Below are 13,364 nucleotides of genomic sequence, written 5' to 3' on the forward strand. Positions count from 1 at the left end.
AGCCATTTTCATATTATGCCATAGGTTGCAATAACCCTAGAAATATCCAAGAACAATTTTATGTTGCTAATGTGAGAAAGTCAAATCATGATTCATAAGGAAGATATAGTCTCTTACCAGTACTTTTCTATTCACAAAGACATGCTTAGACAAAGAGAATTGGAAAGGCTAACATAGTTCATTGAGAGGTTAAAGATTGATGATGAACCTGATGTTGCTAATAGACTTCCTTTTGATGATGAACCTACTACTACTAATAGATAAGAGTTTAAGGGCCCTTTTTTAATACTATAGATATTTGGATCTATTTTTTGTATTAACTACTATTATAGTTTATGGTTTACTTTAGTGCATTTGTATATAAACATTCTAGCTACCTTATAGGTGTTGACTAGTTACCTCTAGGGTTTTTGTATCAAGTTGTGCCACATGTTGTAACTTACAATTTCTCCTTGTACTTAGACCATCCTCTAGCCTTGGGAACTCATTTATATATCATGATTTATGACAAGCTTTGGTCATAAATGGAGAAGGAAAACTATCCTTTTGAAAAAATTGGGTACAAAAGACACAAAAAATACCATCCTCATAGCCTGAGAAACTAGAAGAGTATTCATGGAATCCTATACTTGATACTAAATTGTTGTTTCTTGAGATGTTCTGCAAGTATACCCATGGTGAGTATCTTGTTATGATAACTTCTTTTTTTGATAGAAATTCATGAGGTGCTTTGTGGTTGGGTAGGGGATTCTTCTATTTTGTCTCTATCTTGTTCCTCAATAACTTGTGATGATTTTTCTTAAATTTGTGCTAGTTGAGGGACCATCCCCTCTATTTCTTCAATCATGACCTATTTACCTTTGTCACTAAATTATTTCTTTTTAGTGGCTATATCTTTGTCAATTGATTCATTCTCAAATGTCACCTACAAAATTATTAAAGCTAAAGAATATTCTACCATGCACTCATTGAAAATTGTATCATTTGACCAATTGAAATTAATAAATTCTTTATTTGTATTCATAATTTTTTTCCAAGCTTCTTTATCTATTCAAAGTCTTGGTGGAAAGGGTCAAAGAATATTTGAATATTTTCCACTTCCTCCATAGTCCTTGCAAACTAGATATCATTCTCCTTGTTGATGACATCATTCATCCTTACACTCATAATCTCTTTTGGTTCATTTCCAAATTCTTCTTTTCTCTTAATGGAATCAAGGCCTTTTAACATATGGGGGAAAAGATGAAATTTTCTACTAAGATATGTGGAGAAACATGCTTTCAATATTTTCTATAGGCCTTTCCTCTTGAAATCAAAATCCATCAGATCAGTAGCTTGATCACACATCTTTTCAATCTAGTCATCGATTTTGTCAATAACAATAAAATATAAGACAATAATTTCATTTTTACTACTAATCCATTTGTCCAAAATATTCCTCAATCCAATTTCATTATTCTTCAACTCATTCCAAATGTCCACTACCTTTGACATTTCTGAATGGAACAAAAAAATTATTCTATCAACTAATATTAAATTTGTATCCCTAATCCTATCCTTATATTTCAACTAGACTTCTATTTTAGCTGCCTTGAGTTTAGAATTTTCTTCAACTAACTCATCTACAATGTAGAGCTCTTGATGTTGGGGTGTGTTTGGAATATTAAGGATAGGTCCAATAGGAGGAGGTGGAGTAGGGGATGCTACAATCATAAGTTGACTAGGTTCTCTCACTATTTCCCTCTTTCCTTGTTGTTTTTCCAATTTTGCAATAATTCATTCCATTTCATATATTTTCTTTCCTCTTTAATCATAGGCTTGTAGCACCTTCTCAAGCCTAGTGTTCAAATTAATGATTTTTTGTTTATCATTCCTAACAACAACTAGGTTGGAATAAGCTACTTCTTTATTCAATGATATAGCAACAATCATTGATTATTCAATGATCGAACAATCAAGAATAATTGTGATTCTATTAGCATTTCTTTACAGAGAGGGCCCACTAAGATCTGTTAAAGTAAATAATCAATTATTAATTATTTATTCTATTTACTTAAGTTTACTTAGATCAATGCATTTATTTAATATTTAAAAGTTAATTTTTGTAGTGATGAGTTGTTGACAACATGGGAGTTTTTTCCCTTCTAGCATGTTCTACCTTTTTGTGGATACTTAGGGGTGACCGCAAGAAGTTGGGTCGCAATTTCGTAGAAGTCAGATCCGCGGAATTGTACTTCTCAGAAATGGGTACCTAATTTTTTAAAAATAGGGTACCCGTTTCTAAAATTAGGCTTCGGGCACCCAACCCAAATTTTAAAACTCGGGCACCCGATATTTAAAAAGGATCGGGTGCCCAAGCTACTTAACTATCGGGCACCCACCTTTTTAAGAATCAGGTACCCGATTTCTTAAAAATTGGGTACCCAATTGCTTAAAAATTGGGTACCTGATTTGTAAAACTATTATAAGCCACTTTTTTGGCACTTTAGAGGTCATTTTCATGACCTCAAAAGTGGGAGCCCGCTTAGAGACGCATACGGGAGCCCATTTCTCAGCCCTACCGACGACCCCCTTCTTGCGAGTTTTTGATACACGGGTATTTTAATATGTTTTATACTATTTTACTTTTTTTTTTGAATTTTCAATTTAATATGTATGTTAATTTATTGTTTTTTAACTTTTCATATGTACATAAAATTGTAAATTTACATTGTTAATGAACTTAAATGTTTAAATTTTTGTATTTGTTAATTAAAATATAGTTTCGTAAATGTTTATTTAAAAAATTATTATTTTAGATGTTTTGAAATGTATTTAATTTATGTATTTATTACAATGTTGAATGATTAGATTAGATGTAAATTTATTGTTTAAACATGTAATTTTACAAAAAAATATAACCTCGACCTTGTTTAAACTATTTAACCTCGACCTTGTTTTAACTATAACTTCAACTTAAATTTATTGTTTAAACTATAATCTCAACCTAACCATATAAATAAAACCCTAAACATATTATAAAATACTTAATCACATAACAGCCGGCCAAGGGATCCAAACAAAAAACTTATAGTATTTAAAATGATTTTACTTAAATTTGTATTGTACTTTGTTTCATGGATAGAAAATGGATGATGTAAACTATTTTATAAATGTATATTCTTTCAGCCTTTCATACCCTGTGACATGTACAGTGGATGATTGTGCATTCCGAACTAATTTTCCAAGTGGCATTCAGAACAAATGTATATAAATTATTTAAATGGATTGAACAGAAGTAGTTAATATGAACTTTCATGTGGACACGTTATTTATTTTACTTTTATTAGTTTATAATTATTTAAAAATGAAATGTAAATGTGCTCATTAAGGAATGCAATCTCTTATGTTTTTTATAAATGTAAATTATTGTGTGTATATTATTGCCTGCTTGGTAAAACTTTTGTTTAGTTCTTTGGATCCCTTGGCTAGGCGTCATTTAGGATTAAAGTTCTATAATGTCAATTTGTATTGAATTTAACTCTAATCATAACCCTTACTATCATCTTAACCTAAGTAATCTTAATTTGCTAAAACCTACACCAGGTAATATATAAATAATTAAATAGATTTCCTATCTTACCTTGAGTACTAATTTTATAAATGTCAAACCCTAAGATTGAAAGGTAACCCTGGCCCTTAACTAATTAATATTATACTTATAAACCAAATTGAATTAAACCATGATCATAAACCTAATTATATATCCCAACTTAAGAGTAGAAACCTTGAATTTAACCTTAAAAATTCTTTCCCCAACCATTAACCAAATTGAACAATTACCCTAGAAGATTGAACCAACTTAATTCAATTTATTAACTCTTGTCCTAATTGAAACCTAAGCATGTAAACCTAATCAAATAGTAAAAACCAAATTGAACCCTAATCCTAAAACTAATTAAACATTGATATCAAGGTCTCAAAATGATACATCATAAAAAAATTAGAAGAGACTTGAACGAATCAGGCATCTAATTAAGTAACCCTCCCTAACCATCAAGAGGTGGAGGTGTCCACATTAGTGCGAGTACAAGCCCAGACTAGACCCTTAGATGGGTAGCCTAAATGTTTATTACCTTTGCAAAATGGAAGGCCACATAAAAAAATATTGCCTTATTCTATAAAAAGAAATACCCACCCCCTAGTGATATATATAGTAAGATCTTTTTCCTAATTTTACTATCAATCCTTTTGGTTAGAAGATGATGATAGTTCAAAATGATTTAGAAGATTGGGATAAAATGAGAACCATCATTCCTAGAATGAAGATGCATTATTCCAAGTGATAAACCCATTTCTATCATAAATCAACTCCTCCATCCAAAAAATTAGTAATGAGAAATCCCTATGTCAAGTAATCAATGGAGGGCTCATAAAATTGATCAAGTGATCAACAGAGGGCTCATAAAATCCCTAGGTCAAGTAATAAATTGATCCCCAAGGGGAGATAAGAATCTCATTAAAAATTAGAGACAGGACACTCCCAAATGCGTATAATACAAAATAATTATTGCCAAGGTCTTAGCCTCTAGACTAGAAGATATCCTACCCAAGATCATTAACCCTACACAAAAGTGTTTTTTTAAGGATATTTATGCATATTGGAGAACTTGATAACCTATTGGAAGACTTTGGATTGAGAAACATTTCTAGGATAGAGTGTAGGCATGCTCAAGTAATTGATTATGAAAATGTCTACAAAAAGGTGGAATGGAGTTTCACTGTGATGATGTTGCAAGCCCTCCATCCAATATTAAATGTCAAATGTTGTCCTCTCTTATGATTGGTGTCAAGGTTTTAGTAAAGAAATAAATGGGGTTAGATCATAATTTTTAGGACTCTCTAGATCAATTATGAAAGGGTGTCCTCTTGCATCCTCTTTATTTTTTATTGTTGAACATTGACTCATTACATTATCTCCTTAGAGATAACCAGTTGTCTCTAAAAGTTAGAGGATCTACTCTCCAAATAATTAATAAGTATCTAATGTATATAGTTTGTTGATAATATATTTGTACTCTTTTTAAGCTAGAAGAGTGCAACACAAGTCATTTAATGATCAAATTGGACCTCTTTTCTTTGTATCTAGTAGTAAGATTTATGTATCTACATCTATCTTATTGGGGCTAAATATTGAGTCCCCTACCTTGTGTAGTAAATATGGTATTGGATGGAGATTTCATAATTAAGTGGTTAGGTACCTAGGGTTTCCATCTATAGTAAACCCTAACATATAAATGAAATGTGTCTTTATATCAAGAAGAAAATCTTTGGAAAACTCAACAACTGGAACTCTAATTATCTCACTTTGGTTGGTAGAATTCAAGTATGTTAAAAGATTCTCTCCTTGAATATTGGGTGTAAGTTTGTCTTCTTCCTACTCATTTTATTTAAATCAATTTGGTCTTCCATATAAATCTATTAGGACCATTTCGTGGATAGCCAAGGGATTACTTTGGCAATAAAATGGATAGCCAAAGCTTCATAAGGTAATGAATTATGGATTATGATTATAATTAGGATTATTATACATGGTTAGGGATAGGGTTCACATGTAAATTAGTTAATTACTTGACATGATCTAAACTTATAGTCTGCAAGAAGGTTTTCAACTTGGTGCCATACTCTATTTTTGAGATCTTTTGAAATTGCTTTTGTAAGAGATGTTTATCTCAATACTTGTATATGTACATAATATGATGGTGCTTCTGGTGCAGAGCACAAAGCTTCGTATTAGAGGAATGGATAAAAACTCCATCTTGTCTTCATTCTTCCTTCCTCATACCTCTTTGGATGTAATTAGAGGTTTTATGAAGTTTTATGCAAGGTTTGAATAAATATGAGCCCATTTGTGTAGGCACTTCATCTTATTTGGTGACCCTATAAACCAAGGATGTAAGTAGCCTATAGGGTATATATGTTTTAGGTGTTTAGGAGGGTTTCATATGGCCTAAATAGCCATGATGCTCAATAATATCACGTTTAGAATGTGTTTTGAAGTCTTCATATGAAAAGTTGCTCATATCGACAGTTTTGAAAAAAAAGTTGCTGACAACTTTTGCAAGAAAACTGTGCAACTTTTGCAAATCAGTTACATTCGACCTCTAACTGCCTGGGAGGTCAGTTTTTAGGTGTCATTAGGCTATAAATATATTGATCCTCTTCCCAAAAGAACAGAGGAACTTCATTGTACGGATTTTTCATTGGATGAATAAAGAACTCCCTATTTTTCTGTTTAATTCGTTGTTTTCAGAGGTTGCACGTGTGGTACGGACGTGAGACTAGAAGTTTAATGGTGGATTTGCAGAGTTTTATGTCCCACTGACTCATTGCATTTTATTTGGAGTGATTTGAAGGAGTTTGGACAAAGTTAGAGCAAATTGGGTGAAACCAGTCCCAAACCCTCCATAAAATCAGGGTTTTGTGCAAATGAGCCATTAGAGTGCACCTAATTGGCCTCAGGGGTAAAAAACCCAATAATATGAGAGAAGACATGTACCATTTTTTGATTCTAGAAGTAGGAGTAGTTTCCATGGTGGGAGTCCAAGTTTCAATGATGCCCTAGTTCAAGTTAGGCATAGAATTTGAACTCGGAATTCAGATTTGGAAGTAGAATTGTGAAGTTCGGTTGATTGGAGTGCAACCAAAGGTTGAATTGGAAGTCTTAGACCTTCTCTAACACCATCCAAGTCAGTATCTTTTTCTGTGTACCCATTTCCTTTCACTTGCTTAACAAACCAAGCCTAATTAGGCCTATTAGGATTGCGTGTTTTGCATAGGTTGGGATATGCTGGAGTGGAGTGAGATTTTAAGATTTGGAGGTCTTTAAGGGGAGTCAAAAGGGTATCTGAAACTCTATTTTATTTGCCAAGTCGTTTGGGGAAATCAAAAGATATTGCTGAAACTCAGGTTTTGCTGACCTACTAGGATTTACTAGGTAGGTATTGGTTGGGTGTATTACAAAAGTGTGGGAATCTAAAAGGTTGTTGATTCAAAGTACATTGGGATATGTGAAGGTGTGTTGACCATCAGATCAAGTGGTTGAGAGGCCTAAAGCATAGATCCTTGTTTTGGCCTAGTAAAGGGATACTATTTCTAAAGGCAAATTGGGAGCAGACTTTGCTTACCTGTTCCTTGCATTGAGAAGGTTGTCAAACCTTGTGAGAAGGTTATTTGCCAAGAGTGGAAGGTCCTTTAAGGATCTCCTAAGGCTAGAAGCAAGTTTGGCTTGTTTGAAGGGTCTAAGTGCAATCTAGACCAAGAGTACACTTCCGGTGTGTAACTCTGCATCAAGGTGGTATCAGAGCAGGTTAAGACCTGTTTTCATCATGTCTGAAGGAGAAGATGGACCAGAGAGGGCTCTCCCTCTGAGGGTCACAAATGCAAAACTAGCCAAGATAGTACAAGAACAAATGGCTGAAAGTAGGGCCTTTAGAGAAGAGAACAGAGCAGTCAAGAGAGAGTTGGAGAGACTCAAGGGCAAGCTGAAGAGAGGAGAAAACTATGAATCAAAAAATGAAGAGGTGGAGCAAGATGAAAATGCAGCAGCAGTACCACCTGATCAAAGGCCTCTCTTACAAGCACTAGAAAGGATGGGAGTCAAGGGTGGAGAGATCCCTACATTTCAAGGAAAACTCAATCCTGATGAATGCATTGATTGGCTTGAAGCCATGGACAATCACTTTGAATGTGACCACATTCCACCAAGCCAAAAAGTAAAGATTGCCAAGACTAAGTTGAAGGGTGCAGCACTAAGCTGGTGGAATTTTGTTCAGAATGAGAGGGCTAAGGATGGCAAGGAGCCCATAACTACTTGGAAAAAAATGAGAGCAGAGATTAAGAGGCAGTTTGTGCCCGAGGATTATGAAATCCTTGTGAACCAAAGGTTGCATAACCTTAAACAAAGGGATCTTGATGTGAGCACATACACACAAGAGTTCCATAACTTGACATTAAGAGCCAAGGTCAATGAGACAAATAAACAAAAACTAGCCAGATATGTAAGTGGCTTGAAGTATTCTATTCAAGATGAATTGACATTGGTAAATTTGGAGTCTATACACCAGTGTTTTAATCTTGCATTGAAGATTGAAGAGAAGCATAAGAGGAGAGGTGATTCAAACACCAACAAAAGAGGAGGTAGCAATAATTTCAGAGGAAGAGGAGGCAGATTTCAAGGCAGAGGCTCTGGTTTCAGAGATGAAAATTAGAATCAGAATATTGATACCAGTCAAAGAGGATCTTTTAGAGGCAGAGGCAATAATGGCAATAGAGGAAGGAATGGAAACAGGAGCAGAGGAGGCCAGGTCTTCACTGGTAGGTGTTTTATTTGCAATCAGACAGGGCATCAATCCTTTAGATGTCCCCAAAAAGGAGGAGACAGCAGCAGACCCGGAGATAGGAGAATTAATCTATTGCAAGAAGAAGAAGAGGATGGGGAAAGCATCTCATCCTATCACACCACAACCTCCAGACTTGCTAATCCTGAAACTGGAGAGTGCCTCATGATGCAAAGGACACTTTTGAAGGTGCCACAACCTGCAGAACCACCTCAGAGAAAAACATTGTTCAGGACACATTGCAAGGTGAAAGGAAAGGTATGTAAGTTAATTGTGGATTCAGGGTCAACTGACAATATAGCATCTAAAGAAATGGTGGATAAATTAAAGTTGCCTAGGATACCACACCCATACCCTTATAAAGCTTCTTGGTTAACAAAAGACAAACAAACATTGGTAAATGAACAAGTTTGGGTGGAGTTCACATTAGGAGAGTATTCTGATAAAGTTTTGTGTGATGTTACTGAGATGGATGCATGTCACCTCTTATTAGGGAGGTCATGGCAGTTTGATGTAAAATCAAGGCATGATGGAGAAACCAACATTTATACAATAACTAAGGGAGGTGTTAAGTATACAATGAGGCCATTGCCTGATGATAGCAAATCAGACCATATAGTTAGTAGTGTGGCTTTAGTAGGGGAGAAGGAATTCCTCAAAACTATAAAAGAAAAGGACACACCCTGCTTTGCAATAGTGGTAAGACCAAAACAAGAATCAAGGAACCTAGTACAGCCTAGAGCAGATTTGAAAAAAGATGATGTAGGACCCAAGGAGGTTAGGGATTTGCTAAACAAGTATCATGGGATTGTGGCAGGGAGTGTACCATCTACTTTACCACCAGAGAGAGAGGTGAGTCATTGTATAGACCTCATACCAGGGGCCACTTTACCAAATAAGGCTGCATACAAGTTGACTCCAGAACAGAATGAGGAGATAGCAAAACAAATAGAAGAGTTGCTGTCTAAGGGTCTGATTAGGAAGAGTGTGAGTCCATGTGCAGTACCTACAGTACTTGCACCAAAAAAGGAAGGAACATGGAGGCTATGTATGGACTCAAGGGCTATAAACAAGATAACCATCCGGTATAGGTTTCCCATGCCAAGAATGGAAGATTTGTTGGATTGTTTAGGAGGGGCTAAAATTTACTCCAAGGTAGACTTAAAAAGTGGATACCATCAGATAAGGATCAGAAAAGGGGATGAGTGGAAAACAACATTTAAAACAATTGAGGGTCTTTATGAGTGGCTTGTGATGCCATTTGGGCTATCAAATGCCCCAAGTACCTTCATGAGATTGATGAATGAGGTACTTAATCCTTTCCTTAACAAGTTTGTTGTGGTATACCTAGATGACATACTAGTGTTTAGCAAGGATGAAGAGGAACACTTCAAACATCTAGATTTGGTCCTAAAAAGATTGCATGAGGAAGATCTCAAGATCAATTTGGAAAAGTGTATATTTGTGAAGGATGAACTGATATTTCTTGGTTTCATTATTTCTAAGGACTCTTTGAAAATGGATCCATCCAAAGTAGAAGCTATAATAAATTGGCCATCTCCTACCACTGCTGGTGAGGTTAAAAGTTTCCATGGTTTATGTAATTTTTATAGAAAATTCATAAGGAATTTTAGTGGGATATCTGCTCCAATGGTGGATACCATTAAGGGGGGCAAGAAATGTCATTTTGTATGGACTAATGCTGCAGAAGAATCTTTCCAAATGCTGAAGTAGAAGATAGCACAAGAACCAGTCCTAAAGTTCCCTGATTTCAACAAAGTGTTTGTCATAGAATGTGATGCAAGCACTAAAGCTATTGGTGGTGTATTGAGTCAAGAGGGCAGACCAATAGCCTTCTTTAGTGAGAAGTTAAATGAAGCAAAGCAGAAATATTCAGTATATGATCTAGAGTTGTATGCTATGGTCCAATCCTTAAAAAGATGGAGGCATTATTTACTTTCCAAGGAGTTTATTGTTTTTACTGATAATCAGGCTTTGAGCTTTCTTAACAGGCAGGAAAAATTGAATCAAAGGCACATGAAGTGGATGCAGTTCATCCAAGCATATACTTTCTCAATCAAGCACAAGAAAGGGATCACAAACAAAGTTGCTGATGCCCTAAGCAGAAGAAACCTCCTAGTTCAATCAATTGAACTTGAAACCATTGGCATAGAAGGTATGAAGGATCTATACAGCCAAGATGAGGATTTCAAAGAGATTTATAAAGTTTGCCAAAGCATGGAAGGCAGGTATCACACAGAGCTCTCTGATTTTTTAATTCAAGATGGTTTATTGTTTAAGGGGGGACAATTATGTATTCCTAAGGGATCATATAGAGAGAATATAATCAAAGAAAAACATAGTGGGGGCATGTCTGGTCATTTTGGATTAGACAAAACACTTGAGCAAGTTAGGAGATTCTACCATTGGCCAAAAATGCAGACCGATGTAAGAAAGTTTGTGGAATCTTGTATAATTTGTCAAAAGGCTAAAGGGCACTCATCAAATGCAAGGCTTTATACTCCTCTACCTATCCCTGACAGACCATGGGATTCAATAAGCATGGATTTTGTATTGGGATTACCAAAAACTAAGGCAGGAAATGATAGTGTGTTTGTGGTTGTTGACAGATTTTCCAAAATGTCTCACTTTATCCCTTGCAAAACTACACATGATGCTTCAAACATTGTAGGTCTATTCTTCAAAGAAGTGGTAAGACTCCATGGTTTACCAAGGTCTATTGTTTCAGACAGAGACTCCAAGTTCCTAGGACATTTTTGGAGGACTCTTTGGAAAAGACTTGGAACAAACCTTAATTTTTCTTCTGCCTATCAGCCTCAATCAGATGGGCAGACTGAGGTAACAAATAGGTCACTAGGGAACCTACTAAGATGCTTGGCACAACAATATGGTGGATCATGGGATAATATATTACCACAAGCTGAATATGCATACAATGATTCAGTAAACAGAAGTACTGGTTTGACACCATTCCAAATTTTTTATGGTGAACACCCAAGGGGAGTACTAGAGTTAAGGGATGTCAGTCAGATGGAGAGGAGAAGTGCCCAAGCTCAAGACTTTGCACAAGTGATGAAGGAGGTACAACACCAAGTGAAAGAAAGACTGTCTAAATCTGCAGACAAGTACAGAGAACATGCCAACAAGAAAAGAAGGGATTTGCAGTTCAAGGTTGGAGACCTTGTCATGGTCCATTTGAAGAAGGAGAGGATGCCAAAGGGATAGCATACCAAGTTGATGGCAAAGAAAATTGGTCCATTTAAGATCCTACAAAAATGTGGGAACAATGCATACAAAATTGAATTGCCACCGGATGTTGGATTGTCACCAATCTTTAATATCTCTGATTTATTTGCTTTCAAAGAACCTACTGATATTGTGGATGCAAGTACAGGTCTGGAAGAGCAGGTTACTGATGTTGCATTGCCAAAGACACATAAACTCCAAATTGAGTGCATATTGGACAAGAGAGTTTCTATGGAGACACGAAGAGGCACATACTATACCTACTTGGTCAAATGGGCTGGGTTACCTGAGGAGGATGCAACATGGATGACTCAAGCAGAGATAGAGAAAGTAGGCTATCAATTTAACACCATTCCCAACTCAAGGGACTTGAGTTCTTTTGGAGAGGGGTAGTATGGTGCAGAGCACAAAGCTTGGTATTAGAGGAATGGATAAAAACTCCATCTTGTCTTCATTCTTCCTTCCTCATACCTCTTTGGATGTAATTAGAGGTTTTATGAAGTTTTATGCAAGGTTTGAATAAATATGAGCCCATTTGTGTAGGCACTTCATCTTATTTGGTGACCCTATAAACCAAGGATGTAAGTAGCCTATAGGGTATATATGTTTTAGGTGTTTAGGAGGGTTTCATATGGCCTAAATAGCCATGATGCTCAATAATATCACATTTAGAATGTGTTTTGAAGTCTTCATATGAAAAGTTGCTCATATCGGCAGTTTTGAAAAAAAAGTTGCTGACAACTTTTGCAAGAAAACTGTGCAACTTTTGCAAATCAGTTACATTCGACCTCTAACTGCCTAGGAGGTCAGTTTTTAGGTGTCATTAGGCTATAAATATATTGATCCTCTTCCCAAAAGAACAGAGGAACTTCATTGTACGGATTTTTCATTGGATGAATAAAGAACTCCCTATTTTTCTGTTTAATTCGCTGTTTTCAGAGGTTGCACGTGTGGTACGGACGTGAGACTAGAAGTTTAATGGTGGATTTGTAGAGTTTTATGTCCCACTGACTCATTGCATTTTATTTGGAGTGATTTGAAGGAGTTTGGACAAAGTTAGAGCAAATTGGGTGAAACCAGTCCCAAACCCTCCATAAAATCAGGGTTTTGTGCAAATGAGCCATTAGAGTGCACCTAATTGGCCTCAGGGGTACAAAACCCAATAATCTGAGAGAAGACATGTACCATTTGTTGATTCTAGAAGTAGGAGTAGTTTCCAAGGTGGGAGTCCAAGTTTCAATGATGCCCTAGTTCAAGTTAGGCATAGAATTTGAACTCGGAATTCAGATTTGGAAGTAGAATTGTGAAGTTCGGTTGATTGGAGTGCAACCAAAGGTTGAATTGGAAGTCTTAGACCTTCTCTAACACCATCCAAGTCAGTATCTTTTTCTGTGTACCCATTTCCTTGCACTTGCTTAACAAACCAAGCCTAATTAGGCCTATTAGGACTGCGTGTTTTGCATAGGTTGGGATATGCTGGAGTGGAGTGAGATTTTAAGATTTGGAGGTCTTTAAGGGGAGTCAAAAGGGTATCTGAAACTCTATTTTATTTGCCAAGTCATTTGGGGAAATCAAAAGATATTGCTGAAACTCAGGTTTTGCTGACCTACTAGGATTTACTAGGTAGGTATTGGTTGGGTGTATTACAAAAGTGTGGGAATCTGAAAGGTTGTTGATTCAGAGTACATTGGGATATGTGAAGGTGTGTTGACCATCAGA

General features: G+C 35.9%; 1 protein-coding gene across 1 annotated transcript; it reads left to right on the plus strand.

Moving 5' to 3' along the window:
• Positions 1-11,636: 11,636 nt before the first annotated feature.
• On the plus strand, positions 11,637-12,038 carry LOC149560320 (uncharacterized). The gene has a single exon (XM_089827590.1). It carries the CDS (start codon positions 11,637-11,639, stop codon positions 12,036-12,038), a length of 402 nt encoding a protein of 133 aa, XP_089683716.1.
• Positions 12,039-13,364: the final 1,326 nt, after the last annotated feature.

This window comes from Cupressus sempervirens, chromosome 4 (assembly GCF_028749045.1).
Source record: "Cupressus sempervirens isolate cs-2001-9-10 chromosome 4, ASM2874904v1, whole genome shotgun sequence".
Lineage (NCBI taxonomy): Eukaryota > Viridiplantae > Streptophyta > Pinopsida > Cupressales > Cupressaceae > Cupressus > Cupressus sempervirens.

Bases quoted from the DNA above. Each gene is read 5' to 3' on its own strand.
- LOC149560320 (XM_089827590.1), top strand. From the start codon at position 11,637: ATGGCAAAGAAAATTGGTCCATTTAAGATCCTACAAAAATGTGGGAAC.